Below are 27,249 nucleotides of genomic sequence, written 5' to 3' on the forward strand. Positions count from 1 at the left end.
CAGTTTTTGAAGTTCTGCCACTTGGTTTGATCTGGTTCTGTACATCCGTGTTCTTTGATAATTCAACATATACAAACTAAGGGTTTATGGCTAATGTTGTGAAGATTCTATATTTACTTTATATGTTTTTATATCACGGCATAAGCATTTGGTAACATTACCTCAATATTATTGTTTCACCTTTCAAGTTAAACATTATTGTTTGATATGGCAATTCTTTATTTTTGAATGGAAAGTAAAGAGAAGCTTCATACATATGAAAATTGTATAGTTGATTCAACCAACATGGAAACTGTAATACCCTACTGAAGATGTTAAATCAAACTAGCTGATGATGCTCTGCATCATTACTAGGTATCTCCTATACCCTTTTGTACTTGATAAGTGCAAGGAAATTGCTTGTCAGCACTTCTCTCAGTATCTGTTCTTGGATTATGACTGTCTACTCATCTTCTATCACTTATGTGATTTGGTCATAAATTAAAATGGAACTTCAAATGAATAGGAAGGATCACTGAGTGTAATTTTGGATAGAAATCATACAGTCCACTACCATAATGCATAAAATATTGTAGTCACAATTATCAAATGCTACTCAAATAATAGTTTGAAGTGCATAAGCCTTAGTTATTTTCTTTAGATAATACTCTTGACACTCTTGATGTGCATTTGTCAGGGAGCCACTATTGTAGATCGGATTGTAAACATAGCTCCTGTTGAAAATTATATTCCTATGGTTGAGGAGTTCTGGTTAGTGAGGCAGAAATTACTCTTGTTGGAAACAACATGTCAAATATTGAGGTGTCTGTAAACTCCAGTATACCTTTTTTATTCAAAGTTCTTCTGAACTTATAGATTAACTTATTCTTGTTTATAAGATTTTGGGGTCTGAATGAGTGTTCAACAAGGAGGCCTAACACAGCTCTCCATATGTAAATCAAACTAAACCAGCTTTATTATCGATGAAACGCAAGAAGCAATCATCCCACATCGACGACCGTTCTTTTGTATGAAGCCAACCAGACGATCATCCCGTCACAGTTGTTTGTTCCTCTGAAGGGAGAGCTTGAAATGAATGCTAGGCAAGTGCGCCCACTGCAAACAAAAATGGTGATTTGAGTAGATCAGGATTTCACATCATGTTTCATGCACAAAAGTAGAGGCGTTGTTTGATCATAATAATTTGTTCTATGGTGTCTATGTCTTGTATAATGTTCTTTTACCTGATCAATGCATGACCCCCTAAAAGACAATCATTCGAACTGAGAAAAGAGCTTGAAATCGTCTGAATATATAGATAGATGTTCATTCTATATATTAATATCGTGAATTGTTTCTGTGCTGTACATATTAAAATCTGAACCAAATTATATAACCAGATTGATATATCGTTGTTGGAGAATACACTCGGTCCGATATATTTCATTGTTCTTCTGTCTACTTAGTCCATACTACTTCCAAATGTTCTGCAGCTCCTATTTCCTTAACCATAGAAGCAGCATAACTTGCGGTAAATGCTCTTCCAATCCAAACCCTAAAATTCGAGTGGTATTACTTCCCTTCTCAATCGCCAACACCATCACAGACTCCTAAACTCTTTTATGCCCCCATTTCAATTCCAGATTCAATGAAGCTCAGTGACCTTATAACATAAAGAACTCCTTACATTTTTTGCTGCAGTGCTGAAAGCTTCTCTATGGCTGATGTCTGGATTAGTAGCTTTTAGTCTTCTTATCTCCTCCCTGTGGAGAAAAAGAGATCAGTCAAATGCGCATCACTAGCATTTGGAACGATTTAATGGAAGAATCGAAGCTGTGTTTAGAGTAATATCCATGTTTTTTCTTCTTTCCTTGAGAAAACAAGTCAAAAGTGCTCACTTGATGAATCTGTTATAGACAGAAGGAACGCGTTGTCTCTTCTCGGCTGCTGATCTCGGAATCATATTGAAAATATAGTAGAATCAGCAAATGATGTTGATCTTAGAATAATTACAGTCAACTTATGTGAGCGAACTTACGGTGAATTTGTAGCATTTGCTGCTGAACACTCCTCATGGAGTTCATCGTTTTCATGTTGGCACACATAGAAGAAGATCCACAATCCACGTGAAGACCTTGAGACCCTACATTGTGATTCTGCAGCTGTTCTCCAAAATTAAGCTTTTATCATGAAATGGCAAGGCTGATCAAGTTAATATACTGAGATAAACACTGCTACTATTTTTATGAATTCAGTTAATATCACCAAATATCTCCCTATGTTGTATGCCTTCTGTCTTGTGCACAACAACAGAGTTTCTGTTTGTGAAATGAAATAAACAAAGACTGCAAACTTTATATGGTATTATTATTGAGCCTCTTTCCCTCACAACAACAACAGCAACAAAATATACTGAGATCAGATAAGCAAGCTTTCATCTTTTAACATGGATCCCCAGAAATCCAAACCTTGGAATTTTAGTACTCAGTAATATCATAGAATCATTACTATGTTGAATGATTACTAGAACCTGGATATCTTGAGGAGGGAGTTTCTGAAACTGAACACCTGAACTCGCACACAGCAAACTGGAGCAACACTCACATTTTACTCTCACACTGTCCAACAAATTGTCCCTCGGAACATTAACCTGTAGATTATAGAACCAAAACAATGGAGTTAAAAGATTGAGATAAGAAATGCTGCAACATGAAATTTCTACTACTACTACTACTACTACTACTACTACTACTAGCTGTACACTACTTAGCCGAATGTAAGTTATTCAAATACTCCGGAATTATTTTGTTGCATAGGCCATCAAAATTCTCACACACCACAAAACCTTACCTTAATTTCCACTTTCTTGTTCATGGACCTATAGGAAGAAGAATTTCAATGATATATCAAGCGTCAATAGTCATCCCTCGCAATAAAAAGAGAGAGAGAGAGAGAGAGAGGACTAATATCACATGAGAGGTTTATGAACAGATGCTGGCGAATATAACAAACTGTTGTCACGCAGGAACTGAAGTTTGATTACTGGTTTGCCGAATATAAGCTAGCGATGACAGTTCTTTTGAGCTCAGGAGAAGATAATGGACTTGTTTTCGTTTCTTACCCCTTTGTTCTCTCTCTTCTCGAGCAGATTACTCATATGGAAAGGCTCTGACTGACTAACAAGCGACAAGTAAAAAACTGTTTCTTGGCCAATATAGTTTAAGCTGAAATCTACAAATGAGAGAGAGAGAGAGAGAGAGAGAGAGAGAGAGAGAGAGAGAGATCTTGGAAACTGTGAACCAAAGGGGGAAGAATTAAGACATTAAGAATACTCATTCTAGGCAGCAACATGCATTGTTCCCGGGAGGAACAGGATGAACTCAAACTCATAAATTCCATATATGCATGATCGGAAAAGGAAAAGCAAAAAGAAAAAAACATTACACTGAACCAGATTACTTCTAGCAAGATTAAGAGAAGAAACGGCAGCAAGTCAAGTTCTTTTCTATGGATTTCAAGGTCACCTTTTAGTTGGAAAAATTAAATGTCATCCTCGAATTCTTAGTTTTTCCAAAAAAATCTTCACAAAGCTCGGACTTCTGCATGATAGTGTAGAGTCAAAAGCTTTTGCTGCATCAAGATTATTTGAACAGCTGGACAAGCCAATTCTAGCTCAAGATCGAAGACTATCCATCTGATCTATTGTCCTGAAACTTTAGAATCCCAAAGGAGCAATTGTTCCCAAAAAGAGTTAAGCCATTCGAGAATGCAGTGCTACCATGTTAACCCAAATTAGGGTTTAATGACATGGAAACAAAAGCGCACACTCAATCACGTCGGTGCCGTATGAGATCTCTCAGTCTGGTAATTCACTTGCTTTGTAATGATCTTACTATGCCGAGTCGCCTTGTTCGGCTTGAGCAGTAGAGGACAATAATTCTTGGGACTAATCGTTTAAAGCAATTCCAATATAACATTTAACTCCAATACAAAGCACAATAAAACGATTTCTGGCACCTGAGTCAACCAAAACATAAGAGAAAGAAAACAGGCAGGAGATCTACCACGAGGATCGCGTTGCAGAAGTTGCAGTGCACGTAGCAAACCCGCTCCATCGACATGTTTCCAAGGACTCGGTGCCTTCGAGCATGAGCTAGCAGAGGTCAGTACTTAGACATGAACAGGGAATTCAGGAAGGGCGTCCCTCCTTTCCTGCATCCACACCACTATGGATGATGGAGTGACACAAGACAGTGAGAACGGGATGAACGATTGGGTATGAGCTCGCAGGTGCAGGGTGCAAAGAAATTGTAACGCAGGAAGAGGAATCGGTCTCGGTTAGCATTTCACCTATCTAACTCGCTTATGACGCAGCACATGGTGGTCTCCCGTTGTGATATCACTCGAGGACATTGATGGCTGTATCAGGTACGTGATAATAGTCCGGGTTGTGGCTTTGAATGCGTCTGCCATGAGAGGTCGAATCGCAGGGGAAGCTTCCCCTAATTGAGGAGCATATGCTGCTGCTTCTACCACCAATGTGATGTCGTATCGAGTGATGGCTTGCATTACAAAGCTGGTGGTGGAGTCGATTCATCGAGCGATGGCTTGTCGTGTTCCTTCGGTACACAAGCGTTGGCCTCACTGCCTGTTCGGTAAAAGAATGGCTCCATTGGAATTGATACCTGGTTTTAGTTTTGTCCCTCATTCCAGCTGTAATCTTCGGGAAATGGGCTGTAGATTTGAGGAAACCAAAGATACCACAGGAATTGAGATGTAATATCAATGAAAAGCAATAAGTTTGGGATTTTGAATTGGGCGAATTTTCAAAAATATTATTCTTTTTTTATTTTTTCATTCTCTAATAGCATCCTTCTTACCTGAAATATGAACCGATCTAATTATAATGTTTTTACGTTATGTTAACAGTGTTTTCAGTAATACCCACAAAAAATAAAAACACTATCATTTTGTAAAAAACATTGTGTTTACAGTATTGTTACACTATATTACAGTATTTTCAGTACAATATTTTTTGGTATAGATGAAAACGTTATAATTCGATCTATCGATCGATCCATAAAAAAATAAAAAATAAAAAAGATAGATGAGTCGAGGTATTTCGGGTATTAGACAAAAAAAAAGACATTGTTAAAAAAAATTAAAAATATGAAGCAATCCTCAGGAAAAATCTAAAAAGAGATGTTTTGTTTTTAATTTATCCTTTTGAATTTATCTATACCCTAAAATCCTGAAATTTCAACCAAACATAAAATATCAAAAGATTTACAACCAAACATTAAAAAAAAATTATTTATTGCTCGAAATCCTCTGAACTTTTCAGAGAATTCCGATCCGAAAATTGCCCAACTCCAACTCACAAACTAAATACAGTCTCTTGACATTTTGTGCAGCATTTGATCTTTGTCAGCATCTGTCTCCCTCCGCTCATTGATGATTCGCATTCATTGATGTACTGTGCCACAAAGTAAACGCTTCCACCTAATCCATGTGGCGGGCAGGTGTTACGTGTGACTCAGTTGTTTTTATTCGAGTCGAGCGTATGGGTTGTCTTCACGGAAGAAACAAGCGCGAGAGATACAGAAGTTTTGTTCATCCAGATTCATCTCAAAGTTAATTCGCATCTGATTCGAAAGGGTCGATGCCTGCCATCTCACTCCCAATTATATGGAGTACGGCATCGAGGATGCGAAAGCTAGCAATAACTTAGTCGGGTCCACGTACTGGAGTAACTAGTGGCGAGGTCCCCATACGGCTCCATATGCCAACACGTTATCGACATGAAAGCTCTAAAATGACGTGACCTTGTGGAGATCGCCGGCTACTGAGACGGGGGACAACGAAGGCTTCTTCGTTGTCCCTCTCCTCGAGAAACACGGGCTTGGAGAAGACCGCACCACGTAAGCGACGACATGTTTGCTTCCCTCCTCCTCCTCCTCGTGTCTGTTGTGTGGTGGTGCTTCTCCGTGCATGGTTAGCATCATCATCGAGTTGTCTCCTTCGTTGGTACTACTACTGTTTTCACGAGTTCATTGCATCACTAACAGAAACCTTGATGTCAAATTACATATGATAAATTTTTTTTATTCCTAAGCAAATCTAAGATTTCATGCGGTCAAATCAGTAATATTAAGTTAGTTTACATTATCTAAATATATTATCATCCAAAAAATTTTCTCTTATCAGTTAATCTAACTGATCAAGATTTTGATAATTTATCATAAAATTTCACGATTACTGTTTTGTAAAAAGCATCCTATCAGCTGAATCTCGGATGGCAGATAGTCAAATGGATGCAAACAGTGAAAGTTAGGCAAACAGTGAGGTGAAGCAGATATATTTATGTAGTTCTAAAATGTAGGCCATTGATGAAGAAACAGCAACACGGCAGGCCTATATATATATATATATATATATATATATATATATTTATTTATTTATTTATGTAGGCATTCTCACACGACGGCTCGTGTAGAATGTGAAGGCAGGTGAGGAAGGCACAGCAGCAGCACATGATCTTTTCCTCGATGGAGTGCACGATCGAGTTTCTTAGTCTCTCTTTTCTGAATCGATTACCTCGTTGACAATGAAGGCTTTGTTGGATTGATAAGTAGGTGGTCTCACTTCGGAGAGCTTGCTTGCTTCTATTAAGAGAATTAAATTTAATTAAAAATATGAAACTCTCTCTCTTAATCATATGAGTAAAAATAATTATAAATATTAAAATTTAGTAAACATAGAGAAATTATACTATAATAAAGGTTTTCATGAAAAATGATGTTATGAAAATAATAAATCATTAATAAATTAGATAGATTACAAGAAATAAAAGTTATGTTTTGCATTACCTCAACTCTTCGTCTCTAACTCTCTTTATCTTTTTTTTTTTTTTCATCACAGTGATATTAGAGTCAAGTCAAAATAGCTAATAGCATGTAACTTCAAATACTTTATTTTACAAAACATAATTATGAAAATTGAAGAATTCAGATGAAGGTCATATTTGGATCACAAGACATATGGAAAGTGATAGAGAGAGACTATGATGAGTCTTAAGATAATATCATCCCTATGAGGAGTCAAATGGATTTATTAAAGAACCCAATGAAGAAAGACAAGAAAACACTTCCTCATTTATCAAGGGTCAGACGAAAGTAATCTTGAAAAAGTTATGATCACCAACACCTCCAGAGATGCTCGGGAGGTTCCTCAAAAAGTTAGCATAAAAATCATAATATGCTGTTGTTATATGAAAAACTTTAATATTAAAAATTAAAATCAATTAACAATATATCAAATATATGGTGTATCTTTCTATGTTATTTAGAAAGTCTTTATCTAATATGCAAATACACCATTGCTGTATCCAAAATCTATAGCGATGTCGATCTATAAAAAATGTTAGATTCATCAGAGAAGATCTATAATATCTTGATGATTGATTCACGTGATTAAGGAGAGATAAGAGAAGATATGTTATCTCTTAATAAAATCACATGACATGTCCATGTTAAGCTTTTAGGAGGTCTTGTCTATTTATATATGAGAGTAAAGGATGTAGGATAAGTAATTAGGAGAATCCCTCTCATCAAAGTTATCTCCTAAGGAATACTACTATAATTGAATTTTCTTTCAATTGACCGAGTAATCATAATTCAATCGTATCTGTAATATATCTTATCTAATTTAAATAGGGCTACATAATTTAATACAGAACTCCTTCAAAAGTGTTAAGAAGATGAGAAAAATTCGACTTCAAACACTTAGAGTTGAATTTAGAATATTACTAATAATTGAGTCTAAGACTATTTCTAATTATTTTATTAAAGTTCTTATCAGTATCAATCAATTAAGAAGAAATGGTGAGATTCTAGAAGGTATTTGTGTGATAAAAAAAGTACTTCAATCACATAAAAAGTTTTACTTTATCATAGTCTCTATCATGACTATTGATGAATTAATGAGTTCTTTGCAAGTACATATATATTTAGTCAAAAAATAAACTAAATACAATGGAATATATTCTCCCTACAAAGCTCATCTTGAGAGAAAGAAATGAAGGCTCAAGTGATCATGGATGAGGCTAAGGACGTGTAAGAGCCCATAATCATGATAGAGGATATGGCCAAGGAAGAAAGGAAGAAATAATGAAAAAGATCAAAGTATAAAATAAGAACAAGAAAGAGGAGATACAAGAGGTCAAAAGTATAATTATTTCAAAATTCAATAATATTATTGCAAAAATTATGGTGATTATGCTTCCAAATGCTATCACAACAAAAACAATCTAATTGAAAAATATACTAACTATGTTGAAAAGAAAGAAGAAGATTATTTTTTGTTGCTAGCACATAAAGAAGAAGATATCATCATTTAAAACACTAGAGCTAACAATCATATTTGTGGTTACAAAAATCTATTCACAAAGTTAAAGTTGGATGAAACAATGAATAGACAAGTTTACAATGAATAAACAATGAATGGAAGTAATCAATTTCTTTCAAATGTTTATTATGTGCCGAATATCAAGAATAATAATCTTAATCTTAGGCAACTATTAATTATTCATAAGATCAAATAATAAAGATAAATATTGATAACAAATCAAGGATTGCATTGGCAAAGAACCTAGTCTTTTATAAATGATTTCACTCAAGATCAAATCAAGAGAAGGAAATTTCATTGGACTATATCAAATTCGACAATCAAGTTATGAATATTTTCACCAAGCTCCTCAAATTGGAGTTCTTTTTCAAGATGAATATCACATGAGTGAAAACAATAATAATTCTAGAATTTAATAAGAATGGAGAGGTTACACCATGATAAAAAATCATCATCAAGAAGGTTATAAAAATAATAACCAATAAGAAATTAGATATGTTATATATAATAAAAATATATGAATATAACGTTGACAATCGAGTCTTGTAACTTTCTTCTATGGCTCTATAAATAGGTAAATTTTATCATGATAAAATATAAATATCTGCCTCCTGTGTAGTATAAGAAATATATAGTAATGTACCATTTTTTACGAAATATTTCTCTAATATTTGAATTAAATACCAATTAGATATTTCATCCGCATGCGCAAGACATCCGACAAACATAAGCAAACACTAGTGGGAATTTAATTAGCATAGAAGAGGGTCACAGAGGAAATGGACTCGAGCTCAGCATAGCCACGAAGAATACTAAAATAAATGGAGCCTAACAAGTGATGATATGCCTTTTTTATTTTTTATTCCAAAAGATCAGGTGCTTATAATGAATTGTCAAAACCTTTATTAGTTACTAATCAACAGATTCAAATGATATATCGAATGAAATTTGAACCTTTCAAACTTTACTTTCATAAGTGAGTTTGGTATATTATATTATCGTTAAACATTTAGAGTGCTAAAAATTATATTAGATTACTTACCTAACTTTTAATAAGGAGATCTGATACATTACTGCCATACAACCCGACAAGTACTGTATTTTCATTTGACAGTATTACACCATACACTAAAATCAGTATCCTACAACAACAACAAAGACACTACTTGGACGAGACCTCGACGTCCTATCGAGTTATACATATATACATGTTTATATATGATTACGATCACTGCGATGGCGTTGGCGACGTTCATGACACGACCGCTAGAGGCGTGGCCACCGGGCCGGGCGCCGGCAAGGAGCGACAATTGGGGCAGGACCTGTGCGACCTCAACCACGGGTCGACACAGACGAGGTGGAAGAGGTGCCCGCACTGCGGCAGCAGCCGCAGCACGTCGGTGTCCTTGTAGTCGCCCAAGCATATGGAACAGCACGTCGCGGTGGCGCCCTTCTCCTCCAGCTTAGCCTGCGAGTACGTCACCTTCGGGTAGCTCATCAGCGTCGCCTCGTCGATTCCGTCCTCGACGTCGGTCCGCTCCACCGCTTCATTGCCGAAATGAGGATTCGCGGCCACGTTTCTCCATCGTTTGCAGCAGTAGAACGTGATCACGGTCACGGAAGTGAGAATGGACGAAACGAAGAGTAAGTAGGACATCTCAGTCGGCAGCTCCGACATTTGGTTTCCAGTGGCGTTGCTTTGACAAAAGATGCACCTGTTGAACCCGTACTCCGTCGCCATGGCCGCTGCTCGTCAAGTATGCTGAAGAAGGGAGGAGAAGACTTGCGAGCTTTTGGATGTGCTGCGGCAGCCAAAGAACAAAAGGTTGTTGGTCAATATCGTCAGATCGTGCCAAACACACAATATAGCCATCTTTCGACTTACATCAATCTACAGAAATATAGAGATGGAAACAATTTTATTTCAAGACAGAAATTTTAAATTTTTTTTTTCAAAATAAAAACAACAGCTTAAAAAGTAATAAACTTGAACAACAAGTTATGACATGACTATTTAGGGATAAGCAAATATCTATCTTTATTATCTAAGTCAATACGGAAAATAAATATAAAATAAAAATACATCAGCAACACTAATCTCTTAAAGATAAATTTTCATAACCAACTTTATAAAAAAGATAAGATAATCATAAATCAATGTTATTCAATGCCAATTGTATAACATATGTTATCGTTGTTTATAGTAGCATAAGTGTGTATTATCTTAATATCATAAGAAAAAATCTTACCCCATTGGATGAGTTCTTCTTATTATTCTAATAACGGATGAAGAAAACCTATATAATTCTCTCAATAATAAATTAAATAAAAATAAAGATATTTTTTTATAACAATGAAAAGAACCTTGAAAGAATGACTTATTGATCTTCTCGACAATGATCACTATCCTTCACTATCCTTCCTCTTCTACTCCTCCTCGTTAAACTTTTTCGGATCACCGAGAAGAGTCTTTTGTCTTACGAGAGAGGAGGATGTCATTTATGCTATAAATCCTTATTCTTAATTTTCATAATCAATATTTAAATAGTTAACTATATTATTACATTTTTGCTTATTCAAAATAAGGAATAATCTTAGTAGTTAAAAAATTATCACCATAATAAAATACACTTGTGTAATATGGTGAAATATTAATTAGGAAATTCTTGATTTAGAAAACAATAAAAAATTTTGGTGATTGTTTCCTCCCTTTTCAAGAATTGAGTCTCCAAATTTGATTTACCTTATAAAAAACAATATGAATACCAATTTTTGGCATCCTCTTCCATTTTCTGAGTGACTTCTTAATATGAATGATGCTGATCTTACTAGAGGTATAATCTTATTTCTCATAATCTACATCTTCCTTTTCAAAGTTTGAATTTGCTCTGATGAAAAAACAGCATCATCTCTCTTCCACATATGTTGTGATCTCGTGGCGGTATGAGATAACATGAGATAGATCTCTTATATATTTTAGGATCATTGATATATGAAACATATCATGTGTTGATAATCCATATATCCAATCTTCCATAAGCAAAATACCTATAAATTTAGAAGCTAATTTGACCCTTTGATTGAATATGATAACTCGATCAATTCTATTGAAAATACTTTGAAAGATACATGATACCTACTTGAAAAGCAACAAAAGGGTTTAGGGACACCTATCATCCAAAATAAATTCTATATTTTTCTCTGTCAACAAATATCTAGAATATTTGAAAAGTCATTTACAAATATTCTATAGTATCGAGTAAACTCTATGAAATCATTGATATTCAAGACACTAGTTTATCATTATTTATATTTACTATGTATCTATCTATATAGAAACCTCATATTCCGAAGAAACATAAACCCATTGAGTAAGAACACACACTTGCTCAACTCAAAAATAATGTTTCTCCTATCTTAGATTGTCCAAGATTATTTTGGGATGATGTTCATATTCAACCCTAATCTCAGAGTATATTATGATGTTATCGATAAATTCATATATTTGTCTAGATATGGATGAAAAGCTTTACTTGGCAGATCCATAAAAGCAATAGTGCATTAATTAGTCTATGAGATATTACTAAAAACTCATAATTATCATATCTTATCTTAAATACAAATTTTCATCTATCTCCTTGTCATTTTTCAACTCATGATATTCGATCCTTAAATTAATCTTCGAGTATAAACTAATCACGATCATATAATTAGTTTAAGAAATCATCCATTGGGATTTAAAAAATAAATATTTATTTTTTTTATTGTCATTTGGTTCTATAGCCAATATAAAAATCTTATTAACCCATTTATTTTCTTTACAACTAAAACAAGTAAACCCCATACATATATACTGGATCGAATAAGTCCTCCAATTACATTAGTGACATTCTAATTCACTAATATAGTACTAGATTAAGATCAATCATAATCTCAATTTGCTTGTGTGAGAGTAATATGAGATCTTAGGCCCATGCAAAGTAATATGAGAGTGATATTCTAATTCCCTGCTTACTGGCAGAAGAAACATACATACCCATTGCCCTGAGTGGGTAATATGAGATCTTAGGCCCATGCAAAGTACTTCCAACACTAAAATATGAGATCTTAGGATCGAGTTCAGTCAAAGTTGCCCGGAAGACGAAGAACACTAAAATAAATCGAGCCAGCGATGGTTCAGCCTCCTCTTTTGATCTCTGAGATGATTGCTTTGCCTTAGGCTCGATGAACGGTGGACAAAGTGTTGTATCAAAGAATGTAGATGCATACAAGTAGTAATATTACTCGGAGCATGGAAAAGCCCCAAACGATTAACTCGATGATGCTCTTCTTCGAAAGCTATACAAGTACTTAACACGTGATGATCTGCTCAGCCAATTAATTCTCATTTAACGGTAGCTACACCATACAGCCAACCAACATTATAAAGTATACTGCGCCAACAAATTAATACCTGCTGCTGCATACATTTAATTTTGGACGAGACCATGTAATATCGATTAGTTGTTAGATTATGTCCTAATCCCTAATCTCTCTCTCCTAAGCCTCTAATCTCATTCTCTCTCTAGGATATAGTTCTCCTTGCAGATTTAGAAAGAGAGGGGAATGATTTAATTTTTCTTGCAGATTGATATCTCAGATTCGACGATGAAGATTTTATGCTAACATTAGCATCAATACATGTTTAATATCAGATAAGGTTTATTCTTCTAAACAACAATGAAAGGTACGCATCGTAATATTGTTAGATCTAATTTTATTTGATTTCAATCTTGACATAAAAAATTTTTCAGCGTATAGCATGATTATAGATTTTATACTAATATTAGTATTATATTTATCTATGATACATTCACTGCGACTGTATTGGCCGCGTTAATGACAAACCTCCGCCATAGGCGTGGCAATGGGGGTGGGCGCCTGTAAAGAGCGGCACATGGGGCACGACGGGTGCGACTTCAGCCACGGGTCGACGCAGTCGAGGTGGAAGAGGTGCCCGCACTCCGGCAGCAGCCGCAGCACGTCCGTGCCCTTGTAGTCGGCCAAGCATATGGAACAGCACGTCGCGGCGGTGCCCTTCATTTCCAGCTTAGCTTGCGAGTACGCCATCTTCGGGTAGAGCATCAGCGTCGCCTCGTCGATGCCGGCCTCGACGTCGGCAGGCGCCGCGGCTTCATTCCCTGACTGCGGATTCGTGGCCACGTTACTTCTTCGGGCGCAGAAGTAGGCCGTGAGTATGGCCGTGAGCACCAGTATCATCATGACGGAAATGCCGAGGCCGTAGCCTAACCCGTTCAGCAGCTCCGACGGTTGGTTTCCAGTGGAGTTGGTAACACAAGAGATGCACGCATAATCCCCATCCTCCCCGTCACCGTGGCCGCTCCTCATCGAGTATGGTGAAGAGGGGAAGATTAGCGATCGAGCTTTCCGATCGGTCCACTGCTGTCTCAATCTTACGACAAAAAGGTTATAGCTAGGCTAACATGTCTGTGGCATTAGCGTGGACTTTAAACGATTGGTTTCTTGATGCCAAAGGAAAAGCACACATGGAGGAACTAAAGCTGTGAAGAGTCGTGTACAAGTGCACAACCACTGGTTACTCACTGGAAGCTTCACAGGCTGCCTGAAGAACAAAAATGAATATTTATCTGATGTAAACAATTGATTTCTTCCTTGACAAGCAAAACCAAAGTCTCGAGTACAATAATATGCCATCAAGTATTACGCTGACTGAATGTTTAGTGCCTTTCTTATGGTATTCCAGATTGGGTTTTTTTTTGGGGTCCTAAACTAGAAGACAAATTGAGTGATTAAACAAGCTCATTGCATCACATCAAGTTTTTAACACATGGCCACGGTGTGCATCATTCAAGAACGAGAACAGTCGATGGTCATCACTGAATTTATATAACTCATAATTGCTCAATATTTTTCTCTACGTTGACTGCCTCCAAGAAAAATGGGGAATGAAGACGGAAAAGTGAAACACGGGCACGTCATCTCTAAGCTCAGCTCAACATCTGAGGCGGCTTTCTTGATGTCAAGTCGTCTCAATATCAACCTTCCAATCCACGAAATCGGTATAACAACAACAAGAACAAGCCATCCACGAACCTAATTAACTAATTAATGGCCATTTGCCTTCTAAATGTAATTTTATGTGCAGATGTTTGTTTGACTTGAAATGAGGGGAAGATAAACTCACAGAAAGCATGTGAAAGTGAGGCACGACTACTTGGAAGCGGCAAAAGAGACCTAGCTAGTAAAGGTTATGCGTACCTGAATTCTCTCAGTTACAGTATCTACACCATAAGCCAGACGAGTATTACCAAGTATCCTACGCCACCGAGTGCCTGTTGCTGCATCACTAAATAGATAAGAAGAAAGAGATAGAGCTATCATAAAAGAAAATTATAATAAAGTAAAATATTATATCTTTCACTCAAAATTCTTTACAATTTTAAAAACTCTGTGCACCCAATATATTGAATTTATATAGTCCTCATAGATGTATTATATTAATTATATTTGAAATAAATTACTCTTTTCAAATAAATCCTTCCAATAATTTATAGTCAATTTGGTTTGTCATTATGTGTTTGCAATGAACTTCTCTCTTGATACAATGAATCTTTTTATGATACATTAACAAGTTCAATTCAAACAGTCTCTCTCCGTAAACTTGTTTACATGTCAAGTTTTTTTTTTTTTCGAAGTTATTGAAATATTTCAAATTTGAAAGATTCTATAATTATATCGATCACTTATTCATTGTCTTGACATGAAGTAACTCCACTTCTTTGTTTTCGATATTATCTCTCATAAAATGAAATATTATATCAAAATGCTTCGATCTTTCATGATAGATTGGATTCTTAGTTAAGGCAATAAATAAAGTTTTGGAAGTAATCTTCTTAGTCATATTGCATGATAAATAAAAGAAGATGCTATTATATATTGCTTCACAACTTGATAGAGCAACGATATATTATTTTTTGAAAGACAATGTGAATATAGCTTCACCAAAATAAGATATAATACAAATCCAACTATGCTATTCCAATTATTGTAGCTTTCAACCTGATCATTGTTACTATATCCAATGAGTTCCAACCTTTTAGATAATGAATAAAATATTTTATACTCAATTGTCCCTTTAATATTTCATAAAATTCTTTTGACGACATTCAAATAAGATGTCTTAGGAGCTTCCGTATCTACTTGTTAAACCAACTCCAAATAGTATATTAGGTCAAGTGCACATCAAATATCTTAAACATCTAGCTAGATTTTTATAATAAGTTGGATTAATTGATTTACTTCCATTTTCCTTATTAACTCGGTGTCATCTTCTAAAGTCATAACTTTCTTATGCTACTTATTACTTTTCCAGTTCTAAATTTATTATTCATTAAACTCAATATATCCTGGCATCACAACTTTGTTTGTGATAGGATTATAGAGTTTGTAGCCACTATAATTCTCAGCATAATCTAACAAGATGTATTTCTAATTTTTATCCTCAAATTTTATTCTTTTTTCTTCTGGTATCTTAGCAAATGCAATATTTTTAAAAATTCTTAAATGATCGACTCTTGGTTTTTGTAAGCTCCATACTTCTTCCAATGTAACATTATCAATTCGCATTGTCAGAAACCTGTTAAATAAATAAACTATATAAGCAATAGTATCTCTCTAAATTTTTTTAGGAATTCTTCTTTATTTTAACATACATCATACCATATTAAGTATAGTCCTATTTTTTCTTTTTGAGACACCATTTTGTTGAGGTGTATATAACATAATAAATTGATGTAAAATTTTATTATTTCTATAATTTTTTTAAATTTATTTGATATGTATTCACCATCCTTATCTATTCTTAAACATTTAATCTTACGACAATTTTGTCTTTCCACCAAATCCTTAAATTCTTTGAATTTGTTTAGATTTATTTCTTTTCCTTTAATATGTAAACCTAAGATTTGCTACTATGATCATCAATGAAGGTAAGAAAATATATACTTCCTCTAAGTGATACAGGGCTGATAGGGCCACAAATATTTGAGTGCACTAGATCAAGTCGATGTCATGCTCTTTTTGTACTTCTTAATTTGAAATATTTTCTTTCTTGCTTGCCCATGACACATACTTCATATAACATTGATGGGCGATCAATTCTTGCTATTCTCGGCATCCTTGTCATCATATTAAACTTCTCTATAAGTTTTAAAGCCTCAAAGTTTAAGTGAACATATTTAAGATGTCATAATATAGAAATATCCTTAATATTAACTTTAAAACAATTTGATCAATCAAAAATACATAAACACAAATGAAACATTCTATTAATGTTTTATTCTTATCATGAATTGAAAGTGCTATATATTTCATCTCAATTTTATAATCTTTTTCAAGTAATTGTTCTAAGCTTAGAATATTATTTTTTATATCAGAAAAAATAAATAAACATCTGAAATGCATAATTATTTGCCATTATTGAGTCCAAGAAAAAATTTACCTTTGCCCGTTACTAGTTTTTGAGATAGATCACCAAATGTAATATTCCCGAAATAACTTGTAATCATTTTCAAAAATAATTTTTTGATACCATACATGTGATTTGAAGCTCCTATACCTAGATACCATGTCATAGATTGATCTTCCTTCAAATTATCATAAGTCATTAGCAAAACTTAATTTTGTTCTTTTCTTTTTCAATAAAATTTGTCTTATCACCATGATTGTTAGGATTATAATAATATTCAAATGAGCAGTGTCCATACAAACATGGCATTATTTTTCAAACCTCTTAAAATTTCTACCACATCCAAGGCCTTGGCCACATCCTCAACTATAACCTTGGCCTCTTTGGTTAGAATTTTCTCCATCACCTTTATTATTTTAAGATTCTTGATTAGTTTGATTTCGGCAACCTCTTCCTTTTTGAGATTTTGATTCACTTCTATTTTAAGAGTAAGCTTAGTTTACGATGCTTGCTCTGTAGATTTTTCTTCTCCTCTTTTTATAAGCCTTTGTTCATGAACTTCAAGAGAACTCATTGATTGTTCTAAAGATATTTGTTATAAATCTTTAGACCCTTCAATCGTTATAGCAATAAATCAAACTTTGGATTTAGATATCTTAGTATTTTTTTTCTATTACTCTTTGATCACTTATTTATTCACCATTTCATCATAATAGAAATGATCTTATATAATTTTTCAAACTTAGCTTGGAAGCTTTTTTTACCTTATCCACACTATAGAATGATCTTTCAAGCATTTTCTAAGTCTCTTTTGGAAGTATTTGCCAAAGTGATGATCTTAAATATTATATCATCAAGCCCTTGATAAATCGTGAATAAAGCTTTATTCTCCTTCTTCCTTCCATCTTCATGTTATTGTGTTACTTCTATATCATTGCTCCTTCATTTACTGGACTTGGTTTAACAAATCCATCTTCTACAAACTCCTATATATCTTGAGAGCCTAGAAAAAATCTTCATTTGGATGCATCGTATATCATAATTTTTTTTTATCAATCTAGAGATATTGAGTTGGATGATACTTAGGAAAGAAGTCATAGCTTAACTTGAGCTCTGATGCCAAATATTGAAATAAATAAGGAGAAGAGATAGAGCTACCATACGATTAGGACAAATGCTAAATTTTCTATCTTTCACCGTACAACTTCAAAAACTCTTATTTCATAACCCAACATATATAGTTTATATAATCCTCATTTATATATTATATTAATTATATTTAAAATAAAATATTTAAAAAATCTTTTAAAGAATCAATAGTTAATTTAGTTTATACTTTTATATTTTTTTGTTGATGCAATGAATCCATTACCTTGATAAAATGAATTTCTTTATGATATCAGAACAAGTTTAATTTCAATAACTTTTCACGTTTTTTATGATACCATAACAAGTTTAATTTCAATAATCTTCACGTTTATGAAATTAAATATATGTTTACGTTCACTGCGACCGTGTTGGCTGCGTCGATGACACGATCTCGGCCCGAGGCGCCGCAAAGGAGCGGCAAATGGGGCACGACGAGTGCGACCGCAGCCACGGGTCGACACAGTCGAGGTGGAAGGGGTGTCCGCACTGCGGCAGCAGCCGCAGGACGTCGGTGTCCTCGAAGTCGTACAAACATATGCAACAACAACTAGCGGTGGTGCCCTTGTCGTCCAGGTTGGCTTGCGAGTACGTCACCCTCGGGTAGCGCATCAGCGTAGCCTGGTCGATACCGACCTCGACGTTGGTCGGCGCCGCCACCGCCTCAAGACCGAACTGCGGGTTCAAGGTCATGATCGTCCACTCGGTGCAGAAGTAGGTTATTATGACCAGCATGATCACGAAGGAAACGAGGACAGCGTCGCCTGTGCCAGTCATCCCTTCCGACGGTGGGTTTGTTGTGGAGTTGATGTATATGCAACAGAAACCGCCAGGCCCCGTCACCGTGGCCGCTGCTCATCAAGCACAGTGAAAGGGGAAAGTAAAACGACTGTCTAAAAAGATAATAAAGAAGCTCTATCAAGTTGAACTACGAGTCATCATCAAACACTAGAATTTCTCGGTGATGCCACTTAGCGATGAGGGAATGCTTCTCCACCCAAGCAAGTCTCGTCGGTAGCACTCTCAAGGGGCTGATATAAAGATAAATATAAATTAAAATTATATTACTAATATAATCAATCATAAATCAATGTTATTCAAGCGCAATCACATACCATTTATTATCACACGTGGAGAGCTCTTATCGCATAGGATGAGTTTTGTATTCTCCGAATAGCTGAGGTAGAGAATCAATATCATATTCTCAATGACTAAAGCTATGGTGTCCTTTGCCTACCAATTCAATCAATATCATTCCTCCCTCTAGCTATAGGTCTTGACCCCATTCAATTCAAATCGGGTCAAAGGTTTGACCAATAAAGACAAAAAAAAAAAAGCAAATAACCATTGGACTGTAATAGGTTAATAAACAATTTGGTAAAATTAAAAACATAAAATATGTAAAATTAACAAGACAATTTTGCCTCTTCCAACAGTTCAATAATGTCTTATTTCATGAAAGAAAAATTCTAAGAAAAATCTATAAAGACCCTCTTAAGTTTCATTCTTTCCCACACCAAATCATCAACACCTATAGACTCTCTAATTGCAATGTGGCAATCTCTATCTATAGTGCTCTTCTTAAATGTAATAGTAATATCTCCCTCTTTAGTGCTCTCTCTAATCGCAATGACAATTAAAAAGTGAAAGTTCAATGTCTCCAACCTCAATATTTAAGAAAGCCTGGTTGTGCCAATTTAAGAAAGTCAGTCAATATTTCACCATAGAGAAGAGGAAAATTTTGATATAGCAATAAAAATAATTAGATCAGATGTCTTCATGCTATATTTTAAGAAGATCCAAAATTCTGATGGTTCATTTTGAGTGATTTGCTGTTATTACTCTCGAATTTTCAATTTTAGAAAATGAGATGGATATAAGAAGACCTTTAACAAGCATCTTAAGAAAATAAGTAATTTTATTTTGATGGACTCATCCATAAGAAATGAAAGAGTGAGCAAAATTTTATAAATTAAATAGAAAAAGATATAAATGAATTTCCAACGGATGTTCGCACCCAATGGAATTCAACTTAGAAATCGATTAATGAGAGTTTTAAATATAAAATGATATTGAATATTTTTACAACAAATAATACAAGGCAAGTAAATTTATATCCACAGAATTAAAATATTTATAAAAAAAGATATTTTGAAATATTTTAATGACTTACACTTTATATAGTATTTATTTTTAATTAAATATATTAATATTATTGGTGCATTGGAAAATATGAAAATGATATGAGTTCAAATATGAAAATAGATGTTTTAAATGATTAGTTGAATGAATTGTTTACATTTAGATGTTGACATTAATAAAAAATGAAAGAAGTTAAAATAATTAGTCATTGACTTATATGACAATTATAATAGACAAAGTATCCGCAACCTTCTCAATCTTGGAATCAAGTTGGTGAACGAGTAGAATTAGTAGAGGAAATCAATTATTGCTCCAAAGACAAAGAAACCGATTGATATGCTTTCATTTAACTAAATCCAATGAAAAAAATAATTTGCTACTTAAAATGTGCTAATTATGATCAAAATTCAAGGTAACATAGTAAAGCCTACAATTATCATGCATCTTAAATTTTAAAAATTTATAAAAAAAAATTATGAATTAACACATAAACTAAATACTTTTTCATGCATATGAAAGTTCAAAAACTTCACCATTAGTTAATTCCAAAATTCATCAAAGAAAAATTATGAATTGAAACATATATATTGAGTAATTCTTAATTTAAAGAAGTAAAATGAGGACTTACAATTTTTGTTAAGTGATGATGGCCACCTTTCCTCCATTCCTCTTTATCGTTCCACTCTTCGCGATCACCATTAGAGTGCATGGAGGGAAGTATATTCGACTTAAATAGGAGCGGAGGAGGGTGTCATATATATATATATATATATTATAATTAGAAATTAATTAATTAATTATTCTAATGCATTTTTTTCTTATTCAGAAAAGGAATAGTTTTGATGCTTGAAAAAAATTATCTCCATATCTGAAAACAGATTAATATATTAAGTTAAAATACTGATTAGGGAATTCTTGATTTAGGAAATAAATAAAAAAAATTATGATGATTGTTTTCTCCCCCTAAACTCCCAGTTTGATACCCAAATATGATTTACTTTATGAAAAAATATGTGAATATTGTTCTTTGAATATCAAAATGGATGTTCCTCGGGGTAGCTTACTTACGGAAGGTGTCAGAGAGTAACCTTCCTTCCTACGCTGGAAACTTGTTCATAAGAAACTTTCCATGATGGACAAACTTGCATCTCTTGGCATCGTTGGAATCTCATTCAAGACAAGCTGCATGTAAGTTTCAGATTTACCAACGAGTAATTTACAAGATGGTGGCTTAAGGAAGGTGATGGATCTAGCCATTGCAACCCCATCATCCTAAAGCCACTCTTTATACTTATTATTATTATTATTATTATTTTATGACTCGGAAGACATGAAATTGTTGAGATTGATGGAGATTTTAAAATTTTCTACGAGTATAAAAAAAAAATCCTAATATGAGGATAAAAATATGATGTATCTCTAGATTTTAATCTAGGAAGAGCAAGATATGGACTATGTTGGGCATTAAGGAAAACATAAGACTCTTTAAGTAACACTTCGATTTAGCCTTATGAAATGTATTTTGAATAATGATCCTAGCTCAACAACAAGTTAACAAATAAATTATTTCATCTTATTGAGTCATGACACATAAACATTTAAAATATTCTATAAATTTTTTTCTTATTTAGGTAAAAATAAGATCGTCTAAAATGATATTCGCATGTTGTCGTAAAATACATTTTTGCTAATCTTGATGATAATGATTAGCTTTCAACTTAAATAAACCAACATGGTTGACCTTGAGAACGGCTTAAATTGTCCTACAAAATATTATGGATTGTCATTGTTCATCTTTATAACAACATATTTGGCTGCCAATTTTATATAAAAATATATATGCCTACTGTGTTGTAAAAGAAAGATTTAGTAATGTATCATTTATCCGAATATTTGTCAGAAAATTAAATCATAATAATTCTGAATCGAATCAGTTAAGACACAAATTCAATCCGAAATTTAACTTTTTGGTTGAGGATATATTTAATACATTTCTTTCAATATATGAGAGAATTAATTCTCTTAACCCATCTCCTTTATAACATTTTTTTAGTTGAGATTATTGTCTCTTTTTTCTAATAAGAAGAAAAGTGAATCTGAGTGAAATTAATTAGGATTAACATATATATCATATCAGACACTAATTAAACTCTAAATCTTAAAATTTTAAATTATGAAACAAACCCAATATATATATAACTATTTATTTCAATCTTTAGCGATGTAAGATAATTCTTATAGTCCATCTCACATCTCACACATAAATATTTTTAATTAATGAAAATACTTCCAACAAACATAAGCAATATAATTAGCATTGAAGAAATTACAAAAGCTAATTCCATCTCACATCACATCTCGTCGACGTCGGCATCGTTGCTCCCTCGGGTGATCACTAGCGAGAACGCGAGGGAAGTGGCGAGGCTATAACCCATCGTTCCACGGTTTGTTTCCGGAGGAGTTGCTATAGCAATGGTAATCCCCATCCTCCGTCACCATGGCCACTACTTACCAAGTATGCTGAAGAAGGGAAGATTAGCGAGCATTTCCATGGGTCCGCCGCTGCGGCAATTAAACAACAAAAGGTTCGATGTTAATATCATCACATCCTGCCAAACACAGAATATGACCGACCATCTTTTAATCTACCAAAATCTAAAGTAATATAAAGATCAAAACAATTTTATTCAAAATAGAATTTTCATGTGTTTTTTCTCGGATACTATCGAGAAGCTGTCTAAAATTAAAATAAAAATATGTTAGTAAGAACTTGTATGATAGGTAGCTTAGTCGATGCAAGTTCTGATTGTCGATAGTAAATTCTCATAGTCCAACCATCTCTTTACCATTTATTTTTTGAAAAAAATAAATATATCCTAAAAATTCCCAATGTGCACTCTCCCAATAACATGAGTTATTATTCTCTAAATGACATTTAGAGATAATATGAAATAATATTATTCGCCTATCAAAATAGAGACATATTTCTCCGTAATAACTTGGACAACCATAAAGGAAGGACTTACCGTTCTTTGCTCCTCTTTATCTTCGAACTCTTCCCAACCATCTTTAGGGAGGAGAAGGATGTCATTAATGATACAAATTTTAATTTTTTATTTCCTATTTAATATTTAAATAATTAATTATATTATTATTATTTTTTGCTGATTCAAATTAAGGAATAGACTTTATGGCCAATAAATTGTCTCAATAACATAAACTTGTTTGAAAAAAAAAATAAATATGGTAAAATATTTTAATAGGATATTGTTAATTTAGGAAATAAATTAAAAAAAAAATTATTGTGATGTTTCTTCTTCCATTTTTCACGTGACTTCTTATCTTGAATGGTACTATAAGTGGACATGTATAAGTTTATTCCTTAAGTTATACAATAACAATAATAAAATTGTATGTCTCAACTATTTAGGATCAATTGAATTAATATTTTATCGTTATTAAGATATATATAAAGTCATATGTTTAGTTTATTTTAGATTATTTAATTTTTTTATAATTTTTGTTAAGATTTTTTTGATCTTTTTTTTGTTGCTTTTATTATTATTAATGCTAATCATTTCGCTTATTCTAACTATTGCATCAAGTGATCTCCTAAGCACATGTCCTTATTATCTTAAATGATTCTCTCTCATGCGTTACCTAGTTGTTGATGAATAATTTTTTTTATTTTTTATAGTAACTCCACATATTCATCTCAACATTCTTATATTCCTTGCGATATGTTTTTATTATTTTTGTGAAATAATGGTATCATCTGCGGACTACAAAGGTTTGTATGATAAACATGATGTTACTACACACCACAAAACTTTTATCTACTAAACAAATCATTAGAATAGGAGCATCAATTAATCTCTCTTTTAGTTAATGGAAGCAACACTAACACTTATCATCATGAATAAATATCTTATTTTTCTTTGCCAGTCGTGTTAAAGAATTGTCATTCCTAAAATGAATTATGTAGATCTTCCATAATACACGATCCACCTATGACACTCCTTATCTCAAAGACATTTGAGGGTTGTTCCTCTGCATCACTACTTCAGTTTTATATGGATCTATAGAAATGCTTGATCAGACATGCCCAAGAAATATAAACTCATTGATCCATAAGTTACACTTGCTCAACTTAGTATAAATTTTCTCCTGCTTTAGAATTTTCAAAACTAGCCTAAAATACCGAATGTCATCGATGAATATAATCATAAATTTGTTTGGATATAAATGAAAATTTTTATTCACGAGATCTATAAAAATAGCGGTTCATTAATTAATCCAAAAGATACTACTATGAACTTATAATAATACCTCATGTGTATGTGGATTCTGATTCGTTGACCCTTATTGACATACGCAAGTATGTCAATCCATCTCCTTAGTCTATCTTGAATGTGGTAAGAAATATCATGTATATGGTTATGAACTTTGTCAAGATGAGTTTTCCACATGTTTTGAGGGAGGAGAATCCATTTGCAAACTGATGAACCCGCTATGTCACAACGGGTTAAAGCTCTTGTATACAGCCCCTACACCTACCACAAGAGTTGGGGTGGCCGTCTTAAGCAATTTTAACGCATAAAAAGATGAAACAAATATTACATGCTGACGAGTGATGGTATGCTAAGTTGAACTCGCATTTAACAGTATCTATACGCCATAGACCAAACAAATATTACAAAAGTATCTTACGCCAAAAATACACTAATCATTAGATGAGACAATGACGTCCTATCTATTTATACGTATGCATGTTTACCTATGATTACGTTCTCTGCAATTGTGTTGGCTACGTCGATGACACGACCTCCTCCGGCAGAGGCGTGATCACGAACCAGGCGCCGGCAAGGAGCGACAATTGGGGCAGGACGCGTGCGACCTCAGCCACCGGTTGATGCAGTCAACGTGGAAGTGGTGCCCGCACTGTGGCAGCATCTGCAGCACGTCAGCGTCCCTATAGTCACCCAAGCATATGGAACAACAGGTTGCGGTGGTGCCCTTCTCCAGCTTGGCCTGCGAGTACGCCATCTTCGGGTAGCACTCTAGCGTTGCCTGATCGACGCCGGCCTCAGCGTCGGACGACGCCGCGTCTCCAGGGTCGAACCGCACGTTCGTGGGCACGTTTCTTTGTAGGAGCGCACAGATGTACCACAGATATGCGCTCACCAGGACCACGAGGCAAATGAAAAGGCCGTAGCCGAGGGCAATCCTCTGCTCCATTCCGCTACCCATAAAGCAGGATGAGGATGGGAATATTTAGAAGCATTTTTTTTGTGGAGATTATATATTTTCGTATGCGTTGAGGGAGGACGACTAACATGTAAATTAGTTAATACTTCTTGCTAGGTTGGATAAACTATCTATCTTGTACATGAGAATGGGATTTTCTACGAGACTTGGAAACTTTGGTTCATTCAGAGATGAGTGTCCATATGTTTGCACCTCTTTAATTGCAGTATACTTCTCTTTGTTTTAGTTTGCAATATATATATATATATATATATATATATATATATAAAGTAATAAACAAACTCTATCGAGTTGAATGAAAAGTCAGCAAGCAGCAGAATTTCTGGATAAAATAAAAATGTATAACGAGCAGAAGGGAATGTCTTCTCCACCTAATCTCACCCCACTAGCACTGTTAGAAGGCTGATCCAAAAATTAAATATAAAAACAAAAATATATCATTAGCATGTTGAGCAAGATCATTCATGTAATATTTATTATTATAATTTATGATGATGTTGGTAGTTTTTATTCTTCCAATAATAGATAAAAAGAATTAATATTATATTTTCAAAATGATGTCCCTCAGTCAACTGCAAGTGGGAACACATTCATCCCTATATGATGAAATCATTAGTTATCATGCTTAACGACCCGCTAATCATGAAGGAAAACTATCCTACCAATAATGGTTTGAATGTTTTTTATAATAAAATAATATCTATGATTACATCCATCGTATCATCATCATCTTGTTGTTACTATGACATGATTCTTTTTAACTATCTCTAAAAATTCTTAGCATGATTTCAAATAAGAATATTTGAAGTTCTTAAATCAAAAGATTGAGAAATGTTGAAACCTTTATACCCCTTAAATCATGGCTGAATAAATCTAAATTGGCTTGGATCAATTTGATTTCAGTTGAAATAACTTTGAATTAGACTCAATTCATTGGGCCAAAATCAACTTAAACCTATTTGAAATCCTCAAAAATTAGCTCAAATTAGTATCAACGGATCAAAAAATTGTTTGAACCAACTTGAATTGGTTAGAATCAATCTGAAGTCGATTGGGTCCAACCTAAAGTAACCGAACTGATTTGGTTAGGCCACAAAGGGTTGGGCATTGGACTCAAGTTGGATCTAATTTGTGTTAGGCTATAAATTGACCTAACTCGAGTTATATTTAGCTCGAGTTTAGGCCAAATTAGACCTGAGACTAAATAGAGCATGGGTTAATCTGGTTAGACTCAATAGTGGTCCAACAGCTAAATTTTTATTTTTTAAAATATAATGAAAGATGAATAATTTATTTCATTAAAAATAAGGATTTTTGTAATGTGTAGCATAATCGATCAATTAAATTCAATCTAGTTAAAAATTAAATTTGATAAAAAATACTTGACATACTTTGAATAAATTAGATCCATCTAAAGCAGCCTATGGATAAAAATAGATTAACTGTATGAATTTTGTTAAATCAAATTTGCTAAACATAATTAAAGTTCATAGTAATTATAAAATTATCAATAAAACATGAACCTTAAAAAATAATTGATATGATTTTGACTTATTAAATGCACCTAAAATAATTTATCAATAAAAAAATATAAACTGTGTGAGGTTTGTTAATTATGATTAAAATTCAAGTTGACATAGTAAATTGTAAGATTATTATGGATTTTAAATTTTGAAAATTTACCATTAATTAATTCTGAGATTCATAATTTTTTTTAAATTGAAAGATAAATTAAATAATTTATAATTTAATTTAAAGAACCAAAACAATGACTTACAATTCTTCTCCAAGTGATGACCACTGCCCTTCCTCCTTGTTGT

The 27,249-nt window shown here is 33.6% G+C and overlaps 5 protein-coding genes across 6 annotated transcripts; all 5 read right to left on the bottom strand.

The window, feature by feature from the left end:
* Positions 1 to 681: 681 nt before the first annotated feature.
* Positions 682 to 4,407, bottom strand: LOC103974503 (protein YABBY 2-like). 2 transcript variants are annotated; one of them, XM_018821847.2, is made up of 7 exons: positions 4,330 to 4,407; positions 4,044 to 4,205; positions 2,510 to 2,629; positions 2,018 to 2,141; positions 1,878 to 1,926; positions 1,667 to 1,742; positions 682 to 1,095 (listed from the first exon to the last, which is right to left on the bottom strand). In XM_018821847.2, exons 2-7 carry the CDS (start codon positions 4,098 to 4,100, stop codon positions 1,036 to 1,038), a joined length of 486 nt encoding a protein of 161 aa, XP_018677392.2. In that variant the 5' UTR covers positions 4,101 to 4,205; positions 4,330 to 4,407; the 3' UTR covers positions 682 to 1,035. The 2 variants fall into 2 exon arrangements, with proteins under 2 accessions (XP_018677392.2, XP_009387630.2); XM_009389355.3 differs by lacking the exon at positions 4,330 to 4,407 and having other exon boundaries at positions 4,044 to 4,323.
* Positions 4,408 to 9,637: 5,230 nt separating this feature from the next.
* LOC135634955 (RING-H2 finger protein ATL70-like) lies at positions 9,638 to 10,126 on the bottom strand. Its single transcript, XM_065145722.1, has one exon. It carries the CDS (start codon positions 10,124 to 10,126, stop codon positions 9,638 to 9,640), a length of 489 nt encoding a protein of 162 aa, XP_065001794.1.
* Positions 10,127 to 13,094: 2,968 nt separating this feature from the next.
* On the bottom strand, positions 13,095 to 13,899 carry LOC135635378 (RING-H2 finger protein ATL70-like). The gene has a single exon (XM_065146410.1). It carries the CDS (start codon positions 13,771 to 13,773, stop codon positions 13,261 to 13,263), a length of 513 nt encoding a protein of 170 aa, XP_065002482.1. The 5' UTR covers positions 13,774 to 13,899; the 3' UTR covers positions 13,095 to 13,260.
* A 4,477-nt stretch (positions 13,900 to 18,376) lies between these two features.
* LOC135634959 (RING-H2 finger protein ATL70-like) lies at positions 18,377 to 18,796 on the bottom strand. The gene has a single exon (XM_065145730.1). The coding sequence runs from the start codon at positions 18,794 to 18,796 to the stop codon at positions 18,377 to 18,379; it is 420 nt and encodes a 139-aa protein (XP_065001802.1).
* A 6,210-nt stretch (positions 18,797 to 25,006) lies between these two features.
* On the bottom strand, positions 25,007 to 25,399 carry LOC135634960 (RING-H2 finger protein ATL70-like). The gene has a single exon (XM_065145731.1). It carries the CDS (start codon positions 25,397 to 25,399, stop codon positions 25,007 to 25,009), a length of 393 nt encoding a protein of 130 aa, XP_065001803.1.
* Positions 25,400 to 27,249: the final 1,850 nt, after the last annotated feature.

Source organism: Musa acuminata, chromosome BXJ3-4 (genome assembly GCF_036884655.1).
Source record: "Musa acuminata AAA Group cultivar baxijiao chromosome BXJ3-4, Cavendish_Baxijiao_AAA, whole genome shotgun sequence".
In the NCBI taxonomy this organism is placed as follows: Eukaryota; Viridiplantae; Streptophyta; class Magnoliopsida; order Zingiberales; family Musaceae; genus Musa; species Musa acuminata.

Bases quoted from the DNA above. Each gene is read 5' to 3' on its own strand.
- LOC103974503 (XM_018821847.2), bottom strand. From the start codon at position 4,100: ATGTCGATGGAGCGGGTTTGCTACGTGCACTGCAACTTCTGCAACGCG. The intron at 1,743-1,877 runs GTGAGCACTTTT...TTTTCTCCACAG, and splicing joins GTCTATAACAGATTCATCAA to GGAGGAGATAAGAAGACTAA. The intron at 1,096-1,666 runs GTAAGGAGTTCT...TTTTGTTTGCAG, and splicing joins TCAGCACTGCAGCAAAAAAT to TGGGCGCACTTGCCTAGCAT.
- LOC135634959 (XM_065145730.1), bottom strand. From the start codon at position 18,796: ATGACTGGCACAGGCGACGCTGTCCTCGTTTCCTTCGTGATCATGCTG.
- LOC135634955 (XM_065145722.1), bottom strand. From the start codon at position 10,126: ATGGCGACGGAGTACGGGTTCAACAGGTGCATCTTTTGTCAAAGCAAC.
- LOC135635378 (XM_065146410.1), bottom strand. From the start codon at position 13,773: ATGAGGAGCGGCCACGGTGACGGGGAGGATGGGGATTATGCGTGCATC.
- LOC135634960 (XM_065145731.1), bottom strand. From the start codon at position 25,399: ATGGAGCAGAGGATTGCCCTCGGCTACGGCCTTTTCATTTGCCTCGTG.